This window comes from Cydia splendana, chromosome 8, assembly GCF_910591565.1.
Source record: "Cydia splendana chromosome 8, ilCydSple1.2, whole genome shotgun sequence".
In the NCBI taxonomy this organism is placed as follows: Eukaryota; Metazoa; Arthropoda; class Insecta; order Lepidoptera; family Tortricidae; genus Cydia; species Cydia splendana.
In genome coordinates, this window is record NC_085967.1 from 16,782,748 (window position 1) to 16,806,562 (window position 23,815).

The 23,815-nt window shown below is 37.0% G+C and overlaps 1 protein-coding gene across 1 annotated transcript in view; it reads right to left on the bottom strand.

Annotated features, from left to right (window-relative positions):
- Positions 1–23,815, bottom strand: part of LOC134792927 (leucine-rich repeats and immunoglobulin-like domains protein 2) — a 149,448-nt gene that overhangs the window by 23,066 nt on the left and 102,567 nt on the right. The window contains exons 2-3 of the mRNA XM_063764388.1: positions 3,130–3,236; positions 1,910–2,093 (exon numbers count right to left, since the gene is read on the bottom strand). Coding sequence (XP_063620458.1) covers positions 1,910–2,083 — 174 coding nt within the window. The 5' untranslated portion in view covers positions 2,084–2,093; positions 3,130–3,236. The remainder of the gene's footprint in view (positions 1–1,909; positions 2,094–3,129; positions 3,237–23,815) is intronic.

Consider the following 23,815-nt stretch of genomic DNA (forward strand, 5'->3'; position numbering starts at 1 on the left):
TAAGCAAGAACTAACAAATGTATGGACCATATGTTGTCTTTAATAAAGAAATGTTAATTTAATTTAATTTGATTTAATTTAACAGGCTAGGTTGTGCCTTTAGACGACGTTCTGATGGCGACTGTAGCAGTATTACTGTTGCAGCGTTGCTGGTGCAGTGGCAACGCGGGTAATTTTACTGACAATTTCCTTGACAAATTACGTTGATGTCGTTGCCGCGAGCTATGACCATTAAGCCGACCACTGACTAACAGTCCGCCGGACGATATCGGCCGGTCAGTTGTTCGGAACTGTCAAAATTTTTGTTCTAACTGACAGGCCGATATCGTCCGGCGGCCTGTTAGTCAGTGGTCGGCTTTAAAACGTTTAATTCGTCATTCATTTTATCAAGGAGATTGAGAGTGATGTCCATCTACTGTGAGCAGTACCGTCTTTACCATAAGGGCACACGGAGCCCGTGCCCAGGGCCCCCATCCTCGGGGGGCCCCGAAGGACAGACAGTAACAGAATATTTGATTAGGTACCCATAATGAATAGAAGATCATAGTAGAAAAATGTTAGTTTAATTCGCTTTCTTTACTTTCCAATAGGGCCCCAAATTCTTATGTGCCCAAGGGCTCCAGCATAGTTTAAGACGGCCCTGACTGTGAGGCAGCAGTATCAGGGCAACAGCGATACTTCTGCAGCGTTCGCAATCTAAACGGCCATTTCGCTCTCTGCAGCTACACTAGCTACAGCGCCATTTGCATGTTCTAGGAACGACAAGTCGTAGACATGAATTTATTACCCAGTACCTACGTAATTTTGCAGTCTGTCGCTTGAGTTGTGTTTACGAGTGAAAGTTTTAGTTGGTGAAATATAAGTTTAATTTATGATAAATTCTACGTGCCCGCGATATATTGTGAAAGATAAGACATCTGTTAATTTACTTACAGTCTCTCTTTTGCATACTCGAGAACGTTAGCACGAAGAGGAGAATAATTGCATTTCTTTTTTGTAAAATGTGTACGAGGCTAGCAGCTTAGGTTATCATTGTGACAACCAATTTTTTACATTTTAGTTTACTGTAGCCAAAATGTTTCCACCACATTATCACGGTATAGTGGTTATTGACAACGTGGTGCCTTTCTTCTTAAACGATACAATAAAACAAAAAATATGGTATCGGAGAAATCATTGATTTTATGTTCTTGTTTCTTCGATGAGTTTTTCAAAACCATTATTTTTCGCTGAACATACAGGGGATGGGGGTCAAATTGATTGGGGATTGGTGCCGTTTGATCTGCGTTTCATCCGTACTGAATGTAACACACTAACTATAACTGCCGTATCCGAAGTTTAAGATACGTCAATTAATAGATCTAGAAACGATATGAATTAGATGTGTCAGTGTCAAAAGTGACGTATTTGTTTGAAGAAACGTCACATTTGACACTGACATATATAATCCATATCGTTTTAGCGATAGCGGTACACCCTGAAATTCGGGAATCAGCTGCAAATGGTGTTAAAGGTATGAAAATCGGCACGATTAATCTTTAGGAGCCCAAACTTGGTACCTATGTTTTGAAAATTATTTTAATTTTAATTGAATGCAAGTGACGGAAATATAATAATGTGATATATTTTTATAACCGGCTCAATATGCCCTTTCATTTAATACCACACACGATAGGTTTCTGAACAATTTTTTTTTTATTCCATACAAAAAATAGATGACGTCATAACTCCTTTCCTGTTGTTTTATTTTTTTGGTGCTTCGGGTCAAATTGATTCAAATGGCCTAAAGTATAATGGTACCGATTTTCATACCTTTAACACCATTTGCAGCTGATTTTGGTCAACCGCTAGTACTATTTCTGGATCTATTAATTGACGTATCTTAAAGTTATAATCGGGCCGTAAGTACCTTTTGTATATGCTGCTGCTCGGTGAACTCGCAAAGTATGTCCAGGCCGTTCTTCTTGACGGTACACGAGCAGGGGGTCATGGTGTTGGCCGCCGGGCACTGCTGCGCGCCCTGCGGGTACGCGGGCCGCGCGCACAGCGCCACGCAGCATACCAGCAGCCAACGCCAAACCATACTGGTTTACCTAAGCGAAAGTGAACGTTATAAATATGACATGTAGTAAATCAACGACCACGAATAACTCACTCCGCGAAAGAACGCCCAACGCTGACGCCAACCGCCATATGAAAAAACAAATGTTTGGCGGTCGATTTCAGCGTCAAGCCTGCAAGCTAGGAACATGCGTTTCATAGCAGAGATTTAGCGTAGGGAATCAAGAGCGGTCGAGTTTTCAAACACTAAAGCTAGTATGAAAACTAGATTTTTCGTGTGCACTTGACAAGTCGGGCATGCTTTTCAACTCTCGAGAAAGTTCGTCTGACGTGCTCTACTCGTTAGGACATCGCGTTGGGTCGCATGATTAAGTTGTTGGCTTTTTTGTTCCCTACTCATAAAAAATCGCAAATCCGTATAAAATACCATAAATATTTCACAAACATGTTCTTATACGTAACGCCCCACCCTTTGTCTAATAGATGTTTTTTAAGATAGGTACATAATAACATATCTCTAAGATTTAGACAGTTGGATCTAGTAAGACAGAAATATACGCAATGGACAGTAATACCAGTCACAACATAATAAAAAAGTAAAGCATAAAACTACGTCACTTCTTTTTATGTAAGGGTGGTATTCCACCTATCCAATTTCTTTGTCCAATGTGTATTACTTCTCACATTTTGCTATAATGACAGTGAGATGCACTGCCATTGAACAGGTGGAATACGACCCTAAGGGCCCGATTCGGATTTTGAAATGGATATCTATTAGACATCACCAAGATACGATAACGATATGTTTAAGATCTAACCTGTCAAATTTGACATTTGCGCGATTCTGGAGATAATCTTGAACGATTTCCACAGGATATGACTTAGAGATCCAATTCACATCTAATAGATATCTTACTCTATCTAACGTAAAAGTGACATTGGTTGCCCGAATTGCGCTGCAAAAGAGAACTAGTTGATATCTAACTATAACGTATCTAGAATGGATCTAGTACGTGTCGTCTCTTGCCAATATCTTGAAGTTCGAATACGGCAGTAAAAGTTACTTACGAGTGTTTCAGAACGTGTCAGGTTGGCGAGCGCGTGTGGCGTGGAGGAGAGGGGTGTGCCGCAGTCATGGGGTGCTAGGTCATATTCACAGTCCTCCCCGAACCACCCTGGGGGCAAAAAGGTTAAACACATTAGAAAAAAATACATTATCATAAATAATAAAATTAAAACAGACGTTAATGTTTAGCTTTTTTTACCTAGGGAACAATAGAAACGGAATTTTAATAAAAATTATAGCTGGGCCACGTCAACTCAAGTGTTATAATCCTAAAGTTAAAAATCCGCTCGCTAGCGATTAAAAATGGTTGTACATTTTTTGTAATTCTAGAAACTAAATTATCACTTAAAACAAGCACAATAACTTCATAAAGTATTACCTACACTTTATCGAGTGGAGTGTGTTAAGGCGTGGCATTTTAACTTGAACTGGCTACTTGAAGAAACTAAAAGAACCTATATTAGTAGCTTAAAACTAAACAAAGAACTACCGAAGTTGGGGCAGCAGTCTAATCTTTTCTTCTATATTCACGTAACGCCTCGGCTCGGTAATGTAAAACGATAAAATCAACAGTACTATTTCCCGGGAAATAAAATCAAGACCAGACAGCACTTTGCGTCCCTTTTGGGTATTCGAAATACTTCTGATTTGATTATCTGTAACAAGGCGCTCCGAGGGGCAGCCTTATTCGAACGGACTAAGTGCTAGTTTAGGATGCTTATGTTTCAACTAGGTTGACGTTTGCCCTTTAGTTTTACATTTAGTATACCCAAGTTATAGCGACTGTTGTTTTTTCTATATTTACATGCCTTTTATACAGAAATATACCTACATCGTAAAACAGGGACGAATGAACTCAAACGAATGACGCCAATGCCAATCATTATTTAGACCACAATGTGATAGTAATGATAAAAAACGTATTGGGATAATTTTAATCGGTATTTACTATATAGGTATGTACATACAAGTACGATTTTTCGGTAAAGTTGAATGATGATGATGATGATGATTTAGTATCTTATAAATCTAATAATTACCCGGGAACAGCAAATCCCTGGTGTTTGTCATCAAGAATTAAGCGCCATCAAATATTACTTACACGTTTCATTACCTGTTCAAATTTACTCTGGCCACGTTCAGGAAAGTCATCAAATATGTAGCCTCGTCAAGACCGCGTATACCAAACTTTTAGCTTTATATAGGTCGAGAGACCACTATAAGTCGGCTGAGAATAAGCTCAACCGTACCGTATAGTTTTTTTTTTTCAGAGCCGTATCTCAGGGAAATAATATTAATCATGTTTTGAGTAGCTTTGTGCTTCTGGTACTTTGTAAGAGATGTGCACCGTTAGTTAGCCATGACCATGACAAACTTCCATCAGTCTGCAATAATGAACTGATAGGCGAGAGCCGTTTCAACTGTCGTGGCTTACAAAACTGTCAAAGTTTTATTCGTTTCAGTACATGCAACACGGTAAAATTTATAATGACCGTTAAGTAGATATGATTTTAGTAGTAGGATTTCTGAATTCATTAAGTACAGTCAAGGTATTAAAGTTCTACACCAACAAAGTGCCAAAAAGATGTACACACTAACTTTATTTATTGGCATTAAAGTCGTTTAGGTACACATATATTTTAGGCACTTTGTTCGTGTCAATATTTAATACCTTGTCTGTACCTAAAATTTATGTTATACATATGTATATGTATTAATAAGTATTGAGCGTGACCGTTGACGTTGATCTTTATGTTTCTTATGCTTTTTTATGTTTTGTTAGACAGGCTAAATGTACCTAATTGGTATTATTTTAGAAATATTAATGATTAAAGTTTTATTTTAAACTTGTATTACCGATCCAATGACATTAAGATCCCTTGTCTATATAAATTAAAATTAGTCAACGCTTTTGTTTAATTTATTTACTGAATTATATTTAGATTGCTATTGATTAATTTTATTTTGTGTATTGAACAGCTGTGTATGTACTTCAGTGTTATGAGTCACAATTTTTTTAATCATAACATTCATTAAATCAAATCTTCAAAAAATTGTGATATCAACATTAAACGCGCACGATCGTCGCGGGTTTCGTATCATGAGACCATCACACATTTTTAGAGACGGACTATTTATTATTACTGTCTAACTGCCAAACTAACTGTCTCTGTTTAGCCCAATGTTTGACTGCTAGAGAATGCCTTAAGACGTTAAGTCCGCCATTTGTACTCTTTTTGTGTAAATTTGTGCAATAAAGTTTAAATTAATTCTTTAACCACAAGTTATTTTTAAAAGTCGCTGAACAAATGTTGGTCAGTATGAGGAGTACAGCCTACAGTTAAATTTTTTGCTCATATTACAGGCCACACCCGTTATATCTTGTTTGTAAGTAAAAGAATTCATTTAAATTTAATAACTAACTTAAATCTAAAATAGTCCCTTGAGGCATTGTACCAAGGATGCTGGCGGCATTTCCTCGCTGTATCGCAATGCTATACGTTGTGCGAGGTAACCGCCAGCTCTTCGGTCACCAGTTACGTTAACCAGACGCTTCGCGATTTCTGCGAACAACTTATGGTAACATTCCATTTCTAACCGCAGCTGCACTGCCAGTACTGAACGCGTCGCTGTCATTGTCAATTTCCATAGTAAAATGAACAGTATTGCAGCTGCAGTTGGAAATGGAATGTCACTCTTATGCGCGCTGGGACCCCAGTTTAAATAAATATTATAAATACTAGTATTATAATATTAGCATTTATTTGTTAAAGTGCAATAGGAATATGCAATGTTATATAATGTATATTAAGTTATATACATTATATAATATTGCATATATAATAATTTTTCTACAATCAGGCTTAGATAAACGGGGCTTAGGGCACGGGACCCTGAAAAGTTAGACCGTCAAACAAACACTTAAGAATTTTATGACGGATCTTAATTGCAATCAGAAGGCAAGCTGAGAGTAAATGGGGCATTAGGGACTCGTAAAATGAACTTATCTTCTTACCAAACGCTATTTATTAATGTCGTTTTTGAATGAATCATTTTAAGCTGCCCATTAGAAGTGGTAGGTAAATACCTTCCTGTATATTTTTTTTTTAAATTGAAAATTATATTATTCAAAAATAGAAGATAGATTTCCTTACCATAAAGTAAAATACACATTTGCTAAATCAATAACTGCAATAAATACAAATCAAGTTTTGTCTCCTCCTCCTCTTCCTCGCGTTATCCCGGATTTTGCCACGGCTCATGGAAGCCTGGGGTCCGCTTGACAACTAATCTCAAGAATTGACGTAGGCACTAGTTTTTACGAAAGCGACTGCCATCTGACATTCCAACCCGGAGGGGAAACTAGGCCTTATTGGGATTAGTCCAGTTTCCTCACGATGTTTTCCTTCCGAAAAACACATTGGTACGAGCCGACAGCTAGGCCACCAGGCTAAATTATAAAAATCAAGTTTACTATATGCGCTATAAACCAGTTAGATATAATAATATATAGAAGAAGGTTCCTCTCCTGCTATACAAGTGCTATGTGTAGAAATAAGACCTAATTAAGTAACCTAATCCACACATTAACACATTTTGAAGAATCGATAGACACCTAAATTGTTTAAAACTATTCAGTAGTGTAAATATTTGCGGGAATATGTAAATGAGCGTTTCTTTTATTTTTTGCCATTTTTATACAGGGTGACCTTAGCCATTGGACAAACCCTGAAATCCCACGTAGAGTTACTTCTCAGAAATACTCTAACGGTAATATTTTTTTAATTGGAACAAAAGATAAAAAAATAAATTATCAAACAAAAGCTATTTCCAATAATCGACAACAACAAGAAATATACTGTATTAATCATTGGCAGTGCTTTTGACAATTTGTTTGAAAATGTGTGGCAATGACGACATTTGTCAAAAGTCAGAATCTTATTAATGTCATAAATAAAAAAGATAATCAAAACGGTCGAAGAAGGCTTCATACTATTTAGTACCTCAGGAGCTACTAACACATACAGGTAAAGTAAAAAAGTAAAAAAATCGTAATTTGTTAATTTCTTCGTAACCGCTACACCGATTGTTATGATACTTTGTATACTGGTTCTAAATACCCTAATGCATTATGTATATTTCGGCTTTGTCCAATGGCTAGGGACAACCTGTATATAGTGTGACCTTTTTGCCACTTTTGTGTTATTTCTAGTCAGGATCGCGCTTTTCATCCTTATAGGAGAAAAAGTGTCCTATAATTTCCATACATTTTTCAAACTTTCCTTTTTGTTACCGGCATTGAAAGTATATGGGGAAATGGTAACATAATAGGAAAAAAACTCTGGGACATTTTTTAGGATCGAACTCGTGATTCTGAGTAGAAATGACACAAAAGTGGCAAAAAAGGTCACAATATATAAAAATGACAAAAAATAAAAGAAAAGTTCAAATACTTAATAAGAATATCTCGGAGAATGATGATCAGCAATATAATGTATCAGTAAATCAAGTGAATAAAAGGCAGGAACTTGTATTCACAAAAAGAAGAATACTTATAAGTTGTAGGATAAACTTTTTAGTGTCAAGTGCCCCTGACAATTTAGTAATCTAATCTTTCCAACATCTTTTGAAACCAACGCGCCAAATGTATTTTTGTGACAACCTTTGTTATTTTATTTTGGTCTTCTGTAGCGTTCGATCATTGATTTTTAGGGTTCCGTACCCAAAGGGTAAAACGGGACCCTATTACTAAGACTCCGCTGTTCGTCCGTCCGTCCGCCTGTCCGTCCGTCCGTCCGTCTGTCACCAGGCTGTATCTCACGAACCGTGATAGATAGACAGTTGAAATTTTCACAGATGATGTATTTCTGTTGCCGCTATAACAACAAATACTAAAAACAGAATAAAATAAAGATTTAAGTGGGGCTCCCATACAACAAACATGATTTTTGACCAAAGTTAAGCAACGTCGGGCGGGGTCAGTACTTGGATGGGTGACCGTATTTTTTTTGCCGTTTTTTGCATCATGGTACGGAACCCTTCGTCCGACTCGCACTTGCCCGGTTTTTTTGACAGATACTTATTAGTAGTAAGTTACGATTAACAAGAAAAGTTCAACTTTGTTTACCGTAAACGTGTGTGGTTATTATTATCTAGATAATATATAAATTATCTCTGTCTGTATTATAAAACTCTATATCATCACTCATCAGACCATGCAGATACCGTACCTTTTATTTATACTTTTGTTATATAGATATAGATAAGCTCAACTAAATCTGATATAAGGTCGGGGAATCAGCCGTATTCTAAAATAATGACACAATAGGTCACCACCAGAGTGATGGTTTTAGTATTTAAGAAATATTGATTTATTATTAGTTATTTATTTGTTATATCATTGAGTTATATTAGTTTTGTAATGGAATAGTTTCGCCGTTTTAGACTATTGGAGTTAACAACCCTTAAACCATATTCTGCTTTGCTCTATTTAACGAGGAAATGCATAAACTGTGTGATATCGCTTAAACAAATTTCCTCTCCATCTGTTGTTGTTCATTCCGCTGTATCATCCGACCGGAGAGTTATGCCAATATACGCCTATGCCTAAACAAACACAAATAGCGTTTTCAATTTACATCGTCATCGAATCCACTTTACGTGTTATGCATATCCTATAATGTGTTTCATATATTTGTGATCGGTTATTTGTACACAATGCGCCTGAATTATATACTTTTTATAATTTATTTTATACAAGTGGCTCACTTGTTTTCATAAACCATCTCCCATTCAATTACGGGACAAACCTTAATAAATAATATCAGTTAGTCAAATATAAGAAGAGAAGCGATTTAGAAGATGATCCAATTACATTACACTACCTGTAGATGCACTTTCCACAATCTCTTTGAACAACCAGCTCTTTAAACCACACTCTCACCAGTCTTTGTAGAGCAACGTTAAACCCACTCGGTTTCTATGTTTCTCATATCGCGAACAAATAGGGCAGGACAAATATTACGCAACACTTTTCCTTTGAGAGCACTTTTATTCCGTTCGAGGGAAGAACCGACCATTATTTTTTATAGTCAAATGCACTTTACTTCATCCTAGAACGGCCTTGAATAAATATTTTTAACGGTGATATTTTGTGCGCAGGAATTTTTAGAGTTGTTGTGCGCAGATTGCCGCGCGACTGTCCAGGCCCCTTCGGTGGATGATCCATTATCGTTTGATGGGCCACCTCCGTTTAGGTCCGTGTCAGTGTGCGGGTGTGTACCATTTATGATATGAATGGGTGCCGACGGTGACCATTCGGGCATTAAGTCGCTGAACCCGGCTAAACGATCAGTGATGTTCTAATCATATAGAACAACTATTACCGTTGTAATCAATATAAAGGTGTATATAATGTATACTGCTGCTTGCCGTGATTTTCCATTATTACCAATAATAGTATATATTCAAAAACATTAATCATCCGTCATTGTATTGCAATTAACACTATGCTGATCTGGGGTAAACGCTGTTGATTATATTTTATTAGTGAAAACATTATGCAATTAAACAGGAGGATTAAAGTCAATTAGAGTAAATATTGTTCTGAATGAGCTGATTGTGGGCCATATGCTTATTAATTGAACGTAATTCATTACAAATACCAGCAATTGGCCTGGGTTCCCCACACGACTTATTATTTAGATTAAAGTCATTGTGTTTTTTTTTGTAAAACAAAGTAAGTAAAAAAAATCCGTCTCTATTTCATAACGCCTCGGCTCCATCCATCCCAATATTTGCGTGAACTTATTACCTCTATAGGTTACAGTTTGTACGTTAGTTAGATAACTAATAGATAACTCGAAATCACATTCCTTTTATTTTGAGGCTGTTTAAGCATGCATCAACAACATTAGTTAATAGTAGCGGTAGCACTCTGCAAGTGTCAGATAATTTTAGAAGAGCAAGCGGTATCGATCGCCGCGTGGTCACGTCGAGGGGTCACGTGCCGTCTAAAGCCCCTGCTACACGGCAGCCGACAAGCCTACTAACCGTCTGACCTTGGTCTGTCCTTGGTGTGTGGGTCCGTCCGAGTTGTCTGGCTAGACGGTGGCAAACCACAGTGTGTTCAGAACTCGCGGACGGACAACACGTATTGCAAGCGCACAAAATGGCCCCGAACCTTTCAGAAAGTTGGCGTGGCATTAGTACCTACTCAGTGGCGTATGGCCCTAAGGGCGACGTATGCCACCCCTGGCGGATTGCATTTTGTTTTTCTTCCTTCACTTCTGGGGCGGCAAAACTTATTGGCCGGGGCGCCAAATTTCATATTAACCTACCTACTCATACTAGTGCAATGACAAAAAAATAAGTTTTTGGCAAAAAAATCATATTTGGTACAAGCTTTTATCGCTGACTGTACTTTTCTTTCTAGAGGCATCTAATACTCGTCGAGACAATTCTAAAAACCCCAAACACAATTAGGTCGCGTTGTTCTATCACAGGGTTCCTATGGCCATCTCCTGTCTCCATCATCAGATCAGCTCTATGATACCATAATAATGCATTGTCACCCGACTTATATATGTATGCAAATTTTCAGCTCCATCGGAAACTAGAAAGTGGGTCTAATTTAACTTGCAAGATTTGACCCGTAAAAACATGTTTACATACTTACATTAGGTATATTGCAAGTTAATAAAAAGTTTGTAAAAAAAGAAAAGGGTATATGAATGAAACGCTGGCTCAAAAAACGGCATTTGTTGAGTCATTTCAACTTAATGAATTCGCTGGACTACGCTACGGGGACATACATAACTTTCTGAGAATGAAGAGGAAAGTATTTGATGAATTATTAGAAATGCTACTGAGTACCCATGGCATGGCTATTAACCACACGAGCGCACACGGCGCGTCCTTCAAGCGAAATGGCCTAGTGCGGTCGGCGTCGGGCGGCTACACGGTTCCGGACCGACCGCTCAGACCGCGGTCGCTGGCGCGCGCTCGCATGCCAAGGGCGTCCGGAGGTCAAACGAAATTTTGTTGGTAACAGCTGTCTACACGGTCCGGGACAGACCAAGGCCACGCGGTTTGGGGGCTTGTCGGCTGCCGTGTAGCAGGGGCTTAATCCTTGAAACCTAATATACAGACCCAATGAGCATTGTGGAACGAACACACGTATCGATTCTGCCTTTTGCCTTTACGAACAAAAGATACATAAAAGAAAGTAATGACACTGACTCACGATTAGGTGGGCTTTTCCTTGAATGCTACCTATACAAGTATTATCGATTAATTCCTTCTGAGTTATGATTGTCATAAACAACACAAGGCCAAAGGAAATTATATTTTTTGACATCCAGACGGAAATTGTTGAAATTGAAATTGTTTCTACACATTTTTTTAAGTGAGTAGATACAATTATACCAGGAAGCGACAGATAAACGATATGTAAGTAAAATGTATGTCAATTCTCGTTAAAACTCCTTGACGATATTGCACTACTAACCAAGATTGATAGCGCCAGTGCCACTACATATTTTATTATTATGTACTGGGTACCTAGATATATCAAGTGGTGAAATAGGTACGATATATTTATCACATGATACATATCACAAACATTAAATTAAGTTATAATAAAAATGTGCGATGCAAAATATTTTATTTTACGAGTAGTGCAACCGATCATAAAATAGTAGTTCGTAGTTAAAAGTCTACTCATGCGGGGCTTACGAATGTTTTTACTTTGTTTTTATAAATCTATCAAGTTACTGAAGCAAAAAGTACTGTAAACATTTATTTAATCGTTTGACAGTGTCATAAATATGGCATTTTTGACGAATACGAGGAAACAACATGAATTCTATGTTGGTATAGTGAAAAGTGGAATTTGTCGAAAATTCGTAATATTCTACTCTATCGAAAATTAGGAATTCACATAACTAAAAAAATAGGAACAATCTTAAAAAGATAAAACATCTCCTGCACTCCTTGCTTGCACACACACACACACATAATAATAATAGACGATGTTTATATATAACTACCTGTAATGTATCTAGCATGAATTAACACTATAATAAGGATCAAGATCAAGAATCAAAACTATCCAATCTTCAAATAAAACCATGTCTCGAATTTTCTTTTAAAGTTCGATTTCGGTTTTTAAATTATTTCTAAATATCCTATATTCAACTAAATCATTAGGTAGTTGAAAGAACCATCTTCTCGAATAACTGAATCACTTTTACAAATTGTTTGAAATTAAAAATCATAGGATTTAATAAGTTTCTAAATTCATAAAATTATTAAACTTAGATATTTGATCAAATATAATCGACGAAGATCAAATATATCCAACTAAAATAACCGTTGTTTTCGTTGCTATGTCAGATAAATAAAGTTCTCGTAGCTCCGGGAGGATGGCAGCCAAACAATACATAAAACATCCGCGGCCCTAACTGTTGCGTTTATTTTAGTACAGGCGTATATCGGTATCGTCTTGGGTCGTCCCATTCGCTTTTCGTCAAGTTCTTAAATTAGTCCTATTCTGCATTCGTCACTCATTCTACATTGAAAGCCACCGACCATTGTGACGAACACCCAAGACGATACCCGTATATCGACATGCCTGAGTCAGAGGGCCTGCCGCGAACCACGATCGACGTGTTGCCGCTCTGTCGTACTTGTAAATTCGTACGTAAGTGTGACAGGGAGGCAACACGTCTAACTTGGTTCCCTCTGATCTACGAGTATCTTATAGCAGACTGTACAATTTATTTAAATATTATGAATTTCGCGTAGCGAATTATTAATCGGACGTGCTTTTATTTAAAAGCAACATTATTCTTAATTAACCCATTCAGGGCCAGCGACTCAGCGTATGGGTCATGCTCAAACAGTTCCGCAGGGCCAGTGACTCACATGTGAGTCTTGAATAAATTCTGATTTAAATTTAAACGAAACGTAATTTGATGTAATAACGTAAGTATCATATAAGCTAACAACCATTTCTATAAGGTATATTAGGTTAAAAAATTATAAACACGTATTTTTTTAATGAAAACAGGGTCTAAAATATTCAAGTTTGGTTTACTATCAGTGCAATATAGTAAATATACTGAAATTCTAGATACATATGCGATGCAAGCAAACAGAAATATCCATATTTAAAAAATACAAAAAATATATATATTTCAGAAGTTATTGACATGGCTCAAGGTATGGGTCACCGTGGCCTGGCGCTACTTGTAAAAACTACTAATGTTTCCGTAGCAGGCTAAAATAAACTTTATTGGCTGGTTTTAAAGCTTATTTCATGTTGAAGCTGTTTGATGTTGTACCATTTTACAACCGATTACTGTTTGGATGATGGTAAGCCACATTTTGTAGGAACCAAACCGTAGTATAATAATATTTTGTTTTGTATGAGGGGTAAGGCAACTAGGATTTTCTCCCACTGTACTTTTATGTCATAATATTTGGTGATCGTTGTATTGTATCTTAGGCAATTAGCTACTAACAATGATGTTAAGGTTCATTTTTTTCGTTTTAATATAAAACAAGGCCGTTGAAACAGTCATCACTAACTAATAGGTATTGTATTACAAATAGTTTGTGACAAATATTTACAAGTTCTTTAAAACATCATGGTTTCTACGGCAGATTAGAAAGTAAGTACTATAATACATTTTAAGTTCTCTATTGTTACTAATATAATGGCGTTTACCAAAACAAAGATAAATGACCGACCAGGTGTAAGCTTATCGGACACACTTGGACAATAAACAAGGAATGCATCAGAGCGGCGGCGGCGGTATTATCTTTCATGTGGTATTTGTCACAAGAGTTCAAGAAGTGATTCATCCCATCCCCCCTATTAGAAATGTATTTTGGAGTAACATGGGAAATATTATTTAGTCGCGATTTATTCGTGGGCGACTTTATACTCCTCCTGTGCTGTTTAGTGATTTCGTATTTTGTGACCATGGCTATGGATTACCGGAATTTGAACCCGCCTAACCAAACTGCAATAAGTAAGTAATTCGTTTTTTTTTGATAGGCACAGAAAAACGGTGGTTAGTAAAAATGTTGCATAATGCTGTTCCACTGGCCGGCTTCATAAGCGGCGATTTATTTACCGTGCGCGCCAGGCTCGAGACCCATAAGCTGAGTCATACGTTTTAGCTAAAAACGGTTTGTATGGTGGCCCGGCGTATTGTGTACGCTCAGCGGTTCGTGGCCATGAATGGGTTAACACGACCCATTAATGCTACATAATGCAAATGCTGTATTTACAACGAGAGGTACCGGAAAACGGAATTTTCATATTCACAGAGTTTTACGATATGAAACATAGACAAACAGAAAAAAATCAGGCATTTGTGTTTGTTTCACTATTCTACTTAGTTATAGGCCAGTACATTAATTTGTGTAGACACATGATACACCAGTACCAGTAATTTTTGTAGACAAACGCCAATGCGGCCTTTTCTTCCGGGGAACAAACAATAGGTCGTTTACTAAGCTACAACAATAATAAAAGAACAAAAGCCTTAACCTGATGCTGATGTGTAAGATAATTAAATACCGTGTTACATATAATACAAGACAATATAAATACTCTTTATTGCACACCTCTATAAAAGAAAACAGAAACACAAGCAGAGGTAAATTACTGGCAGTCTAAAACAGATAAAAATTAAATAATATTATTGGTTATGTTAAATACTAATATACCTACTTATTAAAGATAATCGACATTTTCGGTACTTTATTTTAAAATTTAAGGGACTCTAGATTCAAAAGCTACCTACATGCTACGCCTCAACCATGCCAAACATTTATTTTGTCAGTCTAGTATTAGTCTTAAAAATTTAAAAATAACTGTGTACGCTATATACCTACAAAGTCCAATCTCGCTCAAAATACAAACCTTCATTTTTGAACGTGGGTGAAATGTTATCAAGTAGGCCACGGAGGCGCACTAATTACCCCATGGTTGTAAACTTCCACCGAGTTCAGTTTATTTGCTTTAAGTGGTATTTTAACGACGCCATTTATAAGGATTTACCGCATTAGACGACCGACCGCACGGGGGCTTAACGGAGTACAGTCAGCTGCAGAGAAAAGGTACCCCCCTGCATAGAAATTTGAATGCAAAGGTGCTATAGTACTGCTGACTGTACAAACGCAGGGACGCGTCTTGTGTAGAGAATTTTAGAAGTGAACATTTTTCTCTGCCGCTTCATGTAGGTAATTGGAGCTCCGGTGTGATTTTTTAGTGCGTTGTTTGCTGAGCAGGTTTTATAGATGCTTAATCCCTAATTCTCTACTAATCCCTATTAATATTATAAATGCGATAGTAATTATATTTGTCTGTCTGTCTTTTGCCTCGTCATGTTTAAAACGCTGAACTGATTTACATGAACTTTGGTAAGGAGATACTTTGAGGCTCGGGGAAGGATATAAGATAGTTTTTATAAATGATCATCATCAGCCGCGCAGACGAAGTCGCGAACAGAAGCTAGTAGTTAATATAAATCCGAAAGTAACTCTGTCTGTTACTTTACCTCTTCACGCTTAAGGCGCGGTGTGTAGTAAAATGCGCGTTTTTGTCACCATATTTACAGACTTTTACAAGGATTTCATGCATTATTTTCTAGTATGTATAACTTCAGTCCTTGAACTACGTTATTGCTTGTCAGGAACACGACGGCTCATAATTTTCTCGATAGAATCTTAAGTTGAAAACATGCCTACCACTGTCTTTATTTCCTTATGTTAGAAGTACTACGACGAAAATGTTTATGAAACTTACTTCAGTCGATAGCTTTTAAGTAAATCTTCATTATTGCTTGTCCTTTTATCGAAACGTTAATGTTTTCATTCATCATTTGATGAATTCAACATTTTGCTTACTAAATTACACCCTACGCGGCAATACCTTGCGCCCATTCCTCACGCCAGTACGCCCGTGACCACTGTCGGCGTCGGACCTATGCTAGTTTAGCGGACGTTTCATAAAATGGGTAATCACAGTATAAATATGCAAATATGTTATACACACAATGTTTTTCAACATGCTTACGAAGAAAAGCAAAATAATTCTTAAATACGGTGACATTTCAGACATTCGTCCGTCATATTGTCATTGTATAACAAGTTGGGCAGCAAAGGCACACACCCATCTAACCAATCCGGAATTCAGTCACGATTGATAAATTGTGTAAACATATTTTAAAAGGCTATAAAATTAATCAAATTGAATAATTTTTAAACATAGATATACAGGATTCAAATATTTTAGACTGGTCATATTTTTCATAATATCGATTTCGGCTGGCAAATTGTATTACTTTTTGGCAACCGGGTTTTTTAACCTAATTAGACCCCGCTGAATCCGAATTTGCCGGTTGCTTGATCGAATTCTTGACCGGAAGTGAGATATTTGATATTAAAGGACCCTTTTTTTTAGTTTTTCGTAAATAACTCTTAAACGGTGGCGCATAGCAAAATATATTCTATTACATAAGTAATCTGCATAAAATTGCCTACAAGAAAGATTTAGTACAATTTTTTGCTAGGATCAATATTCAAAGAGATATTAACGCGGGAAATTCAATTATAATCACTTCTAAGGTCCCTTTTTTTAGTTTTTCGTAAATAACTCGTAAACGGTGGCCAATATCAAAAATTGTTGTAAAACGTTAATAATCTACACAAAATTTTGTACAAAAAAGATTCAATACACTTTTCGCAGGGATCAATATTTAAAAAGATAATAAAGAAGGAAAGTTAATTATAAGAAATTCTAAGGTTCCTTGTTTGTATTTTTTCGTTAATAATTTGAAAAGTATGACTCATTGCAAAAAAAAATCTTATACATAAATAACAACTTATCCGCTGCTTTGTCTTTTTAGGGTTCCGTACCCAAAGGGTAAAACGGGACCCTATTACTAAGACTTCGCTGTCCGTCCGTTCGTCCGTCCGTCCGTCTACCACCAGGCTGTATCTCACGAACCGTGATAGCTAGACAGTTGAAATTTTCACAGATGATGTATTTCTGTTGCCGCTATAACAAAAAATACTAAAAACAGAATAAAATAAAGATTTAAGTGGGGCTCCGATACAGCAAACGTGATTTTTGACCAAAGTTAAGCAACGTCGGGCGTGGTCAGTACTTGGATGGGTGACCGTTTTCTTTTTGCATTTTTTTCCGTTTTTTTTTTGCATTATGGTACGGAACCCTTCGTGCGCGAGTCCGACTCGCACTTGCCCGGTTTTTTTAATATTGATCCTAGCGAAAAGTGTCCTACATGTTTCTTGTAGGAAATTTTATGTTTATTATTTATGTATAAGATTTTTTTTGCTATGAGTCATACTTTTCAAATTATTAACGAAAAAATAAAAACAAGGAACCTTAGAATTTAATATAATTAACTTCTCTCTTTATTATCTTTTTAAATATTGATCCCTGCTAAAAGTGTACTGAATCTTTTTTGTACAAAATTTTGTGTAGATTATTAACGTTTAATAAGATTTTTTTTATATTGGCCACCATTTACGAGTTATTTACGAAAAACTAAAAAAGGGACCTTCACCCCCCTCCCCCCTACACCCTCAGCACACCCGCTAAGCTCGAGGACATTAAGTATGGTTATCTGGACACCACAAGGTATAACTGTACCAATTTTCAAAATTATACGAATTATTTCCGCAGATTTTTTTATTTTCTTGAGCTATTAACTAACTCGAATGTAGAAGTAGAAGTGTTTTTTGTCATTACAATCTTTAAATGCTTGACTTTTACTCGTCAATTCAAAATTAGAAAAATAGTAAGTATTACAGTTAGAGTTATAAATTGTTATAATTCTTTCTTGTGAAGACAGCTAATTTTATGTACTTATTGGAGCTATGCATAACTCAATAGTCCCACAAATTATCTTAGATTTGCTAGTATTCTTCCTTATTTTCACTACCTACTTGCCCGAAATTGACTGCTAGAGTTAGACCAAGTCTGCAACGATTTTGATAGCATAGGCAGTGCAAGTATTATTCATAATTTCATAGAAGATTGACGTTTAAAATAACACTTGCACTGCGTGTGCAATCAAAATCGTTGCAGATATTTCTTGGTTTAGCTCTATTACATTTTTAATGTCTATTAGTAAGTACTATTTTTTGTCTCATAATAATTTGGTATAATTTGATTAGATTCTCAGTTTGTCGCGGTATACACTTATATTGTATATAATTAATAATTATTTACACTCACCGTCTTACCTACCATTTTAAATTTCATTAAGTACTCATCAAAATTCGAATTTGCTAATAAATCTTATTCAATATTAATTGCCGGAAAAAATCCCGGAACTGACAATTCAGAATACCGATGTCGTCAGAATAAGGACGTAGACGTGCTGCGCGGGAATGGTGCGGTGCGCCGCGCGGGGCGCCCGCCTGCCCGTTCTACCACGCGTCTGCTTCACCCCCTTGAAAACGTAAAACTCGAGTATAAGAGCGCCTTAACCAACCATTATAGTGTAAACAACGTTATTTACGGTATTTGACGTCTGTCACTCACTACAGCAACACTACGTAAAATGTCTTGCACATTGAAATCACAAAGGAAAACAACTGCACTGCGAACGTTTACGTTCTACGTCTTTTTTTTTTAATTTTAGTGTTGTCCGGACACCACCGTTATGAATCGGTAGTCGTCTAAGTAAATCGATATGAATATTTCATTTTAGGTCGCAACAAAGCATTATTAAATTTATTATATTTACTTTCGAATAGATAGTGTATCGATTTCTGAACGATCCGGTATTGACGTTTGAAAGTAAAGTTTTTGTATTGGTGCAGTTCGTCGTAGTTATATTATAGAAAGCTATAAATGTTTTGTTCTGTTTGTTTGTTTTGTTCGAAATAAAAATATTTCATTTCATTTCATTTCATATGTGTCTGTCCCACTACTGGGCAAAAGCCTCCTCTCTCCCTTATCCGAATTATCTATTAATAAATTTAAGAATTATGTAAAGCGCAAACTTATTTCAGGGGCCCACTGATTAACAATCCGCAGGACGGTATCGGCCTGTCAGTTGTTAGGAACTGTCAAAATTTTGTTCTAACTGACAGGCCCGACTAAAGCTTATTATACCACACAAGATTACATAATAATACAACGTGGGATTAATTGTTATTCGAAATGATTATTTATTTATTAGGTATATTTGATTATTGATGAGGAAATGGATATTCCGATAGTTTCAATTTTGACGATAGGTGCGACCTACTAGGTCGATGTATTAAATGCATTTACCTTGCGGGAAAAACATATAATTTTAGCTTTATTTAAATCTCAAATAAAAAATCATTATACGTCACAATTCGATACCTCAGTCTATGTGCCATCCAATCGTAATCGCTTGCTGTGACAATCGATTTGCGTTAGTTACATCTCTATATACGTCAGTCATAATGTGTCAAATACCGTAAATAAAGTTGTTTACACTATAGTTTTGTTGTCACATTTTTTTATATAAAACGCCCACCCATGATCGGATGACATTAAAAGCCGTATGTTTATGTAACTCCAATCGATATTTTCGATTCCGTCGACATGGCAAGTGTAAGTACCATTTCATTTAGAGGGCCCGTCTGATCTAATTTGCCCCGCCTCCCCTATCCCTACAACGGGTTGCTAGGGAATTGCCTTTTTCACTATACGTCATATGTAATTTGACAACATGGAACAACTCGAGAGGCTATTAGGCCCAAATGGAACGTCCCTTGGCACATTCACAAGTCACTGCGCATTTTCTGTTTCTCCACTTTATTACATTATCCGAGGACCAGTTTTTCTATGACGTTAATCATAATCTTTTTATGCGGAAGTAGATATGTTATTGTGTATTTAAGATAGAATTATGGATAACGAATGGATGCTCTTTGTTGATTTGTATAAAGTAATTTGTCCTAATGGACCGCAGGCCAGCAAACATTTTATGGCCAACTTTTTCTCAGGAGATGACTCGTAAAGTAGTCATGGGAGGTAGGTATATCATGAATCTCGAAGTCTCTGCCACAACGCCTGCATTGTTACTCTTTTCCTTACTATGTTTAACGTAACAACAAACAAATGCATAATGCGTGGCATTATTTAATGTAATTTATTCCACTACCATTACATTAAGTATCTGACTATTTATTATTTTCTAAATTGGGTTAGCTGTAACTTCACATGTATTAATTGGTAAAAAATTAACATGAATAACATGTTGGAAAACATCGGTGAAAATCTTTTTAAATATATCCCCTACACGAATACAGGAATGATTATATTGATTAATAGCGACCCGCCCCGGCTTCGCACTGGTGTAACCTCAACAAATTTTATATTTAAACCTTCCTCAAGAATCACTCTATTGATAAGTAAAAACCCCATGAAAATTCGTTTAGTAGTTTTCGAGCTTCTCGCAAACAAACAGACAGACGCGGCGGGGGACTTTGTTTTATAAGGTGTAGTGATTTCTGCACTCACCCCACCCACTGTTAAAAAGAAGGCTTCAACCTAATAAATAGACATTTTACTTTAAATTAAAAACTAAAAAGCCACAACATTCAATGAAACTAACCTCGAAATATTATTAAGTAATAAACATTTACATAATAACACTGGCAAAAGACTGCTTAAATACAAAGTTATGTGAGAGACAAAATGTCTGCTCTGTTCACAATTCACAGTTACAAACGTCATTGTTCTTCTAGAACTGTGAGTTTCAGTTGCATCCTCTTTCCTAACCGCATTAGCCTCAACAACTCTGTGAAATTCATTACCGTAGAAATTTTAACGAAGTCGTGGTGAAAATTAAAATTTAAAATACATACTGCCGTATTCGAACTTCAAGATATTCACAAGAGACGACACGTACTAGATCCATTCTAGATACGTTATAGTTTAGATATCAACTAGTTCTCTTTTGCAGCGCAATTCGGGCAACCAATGTCACTTTTACGTTAGATAGAGTAAGATATCTATTAGATGTCAATTGGAACTCTAAGTCATATCCTGTGGAAATCGTTCAACAGTATCTCCAGAATCGCGCAAATGTCAAATTTGACAGGTTAGATCTTAAACATATCGTTATCGTATCTTGGTGATGTCTAAAAGATGTCTAATAGATGGCAAGTTGTGGACTGTGTTGCGCGAGATGGGGACTCCGGAACATTTAATTGGCTTGATGCAACACTTATATGTTGAGAACCGCTCTTTTGTCAGAATCGGCACCGACTGTTCCAGTGTGTTCAAAACAAAGATGGGAGTGCGGCAGGGCTGCATCCTGTCCCCGGCCCTTTTCAACATATATGGCGAGTGCATCATCCGGAAGGTACTGGAAAATTGGGACAAGGGGTTTCCCATAGGAGGAAAGCGAATATCAAACCTCAGATATGCCGATGACACGGTCCTTTTAGCGACGTCTGTGGAAGATATGCAGGAGCTGTTTCAGAGACTCGAGACGGAGAGCGATGGAATGGGTCTCGCAGTAAACAGGAGCAAGACGAAGCTAATGGTAGTAGACCGTGCCAAAAAACTGCCCAGAATAAATAACATCATCCCAGGGGTTGATATCGTGGACCACTATGTCTATTTGGGCGCACTGATCTACGATGATGGCGACTGCGTACCTGAGATAAAGAGGCGTATTGGTATAGCTAAGGACGCGATGACCAGACTGAATGTCATCTGGAAGAAGAGAGGTATAACCATCACCACCAAGACCCGGCTAGTACGCGCTCTAGTATTTCCCATATTTCTGTATGGCGTGGAAACGTGGACGATACGAGCCCGAGAAAGGCAAAGGATCGATGCATTCGAGATGTGGTGCTGGAGGCGTATGTTGAGGATACCTTGGACCGCCATGCGCACCAATGTATCGATCCTTTCACAGCTTCGTGTCCGGACTCGCCTATCCACAGTCTGCCAGCAGCGCATACTGTCCTACTTCGGCCACATAATGAGGAGGGGAGATGAAAGCCTTGAAAAGCTGATCATTGTTGGAAACACGGAGGGCAAACGAAGCCGAGGACGATCTCCAACAAGATGGAGCGATCAATTAAAAGGGGCTCCATCCTCAACCAACTTTTGCTCGGTTATCAGAGACGCGATGAACAGGCACCGTTGGAGGCAGATCATAAAGACCAGGTGTGGAGCATCCACATCCACCGATGACCACGATCCTCAGTCATGAGGGAGCGACCACAGAGAGAGAGAGAGAATAGATGTCTATTTCAAAATCCGAATCGGGCCCTTAGGGTCGGTTGAACCAAACTATTTGTCATCGATAAAGAGTTCGCTAAATTTGATTGTATGGAAACTTTCATAGTAAATCGCCGCGGCGCACCGGGTGACGTTGATCAGTCTGTCAAATGCAGATGGTGCAACTGGCACTTAGGGTCGGTTGCACCAAACCGTCTGTCACCGTTAAAGCGTTCGCTAAATTTATTTGTATGGGAAATTTCATACTTCACTGCCGTTTGATGTTAATCAGTCTGTTAAATGTGGTTGGTGCAACTGGGCCTTAGACTACTGTAATAGTTTATTAAGTAAGGTTAAATGCGTAATTAATAATTATGTATAGTCGACGTCAAAGATATGTTTACATTTTTCGCCTAATTACAAAGGCATAAGGTGCAAAAGTGTAAACACATCTTTGACGTCGACTGTACCTGAAACGAGATTGGCGATAGATGTAAATAATTCAATTGAAATTACCTCGACATTCCTTTGTTTGAAACATGTAAGTATAATTAATTAAAATCCATATCAAATATTCTGGTTACGTCAAGTAGGTACCTAAAAGGTTGAATAAAAACAAATCATATGAAATACAATTATATAACACATTCTGTTATTGTAGAGATACGCGAGTTATAAATATAAATAATAAATGATAAAATGATATCTTGAAATATGTTTATGTTTGCTCAACCTCGAGAAATATGAATATTTTCAATACGCTTTGATATTTATAGCTAGCAAAGTTATTTTATCGACAACGAGCAAAAAAGTGGGGCGTAACAAGTCGACACAAGGCAGCATTTTTCCGTACCGTATATATACAATTATTAGTGCCTAAGATATCGTTTCATAAAATTACGACTTCAAAGCCGGGTTATATTTAGTTTGAAACTAGACTTAAGTATTTTCTTAGAAAAACAGAGACGATATAATTTTGCTATAAGCAACAAACAACGTTACCCCATTCTTGTTTTAGGGTTGGGTCGTGCCGTAAAGGAAGGTGACGTCATAACTCAGTCCTTCGTTTCCTGCGCAACTCGGACATAACAACTGAAGGGCCATTGTACAGAATGTTTATTGCATACCATGCAAAATTACTTACCTATTCAGACAAAAAAGCTGATATTCCGGAGCCTTTTTTATGTGTAACACAGGGAAGTACTTAAGAGGAAAGGGGACGATTCACTTCTCCATACAAACGTAGTCCTCATTTTCCTACCTGGATATTAACATTATGGAAAATATTTTAACACAATTCGATGTAGTATTTAGTAACAAACAATCAATCGAGCGAGCATAGATAGAGCGAGATGATGTACACCAAATTGTATCAAAATATCTTCGGTAATCTAAATAGGTAATGTTAATATCCAGAAAGGAAA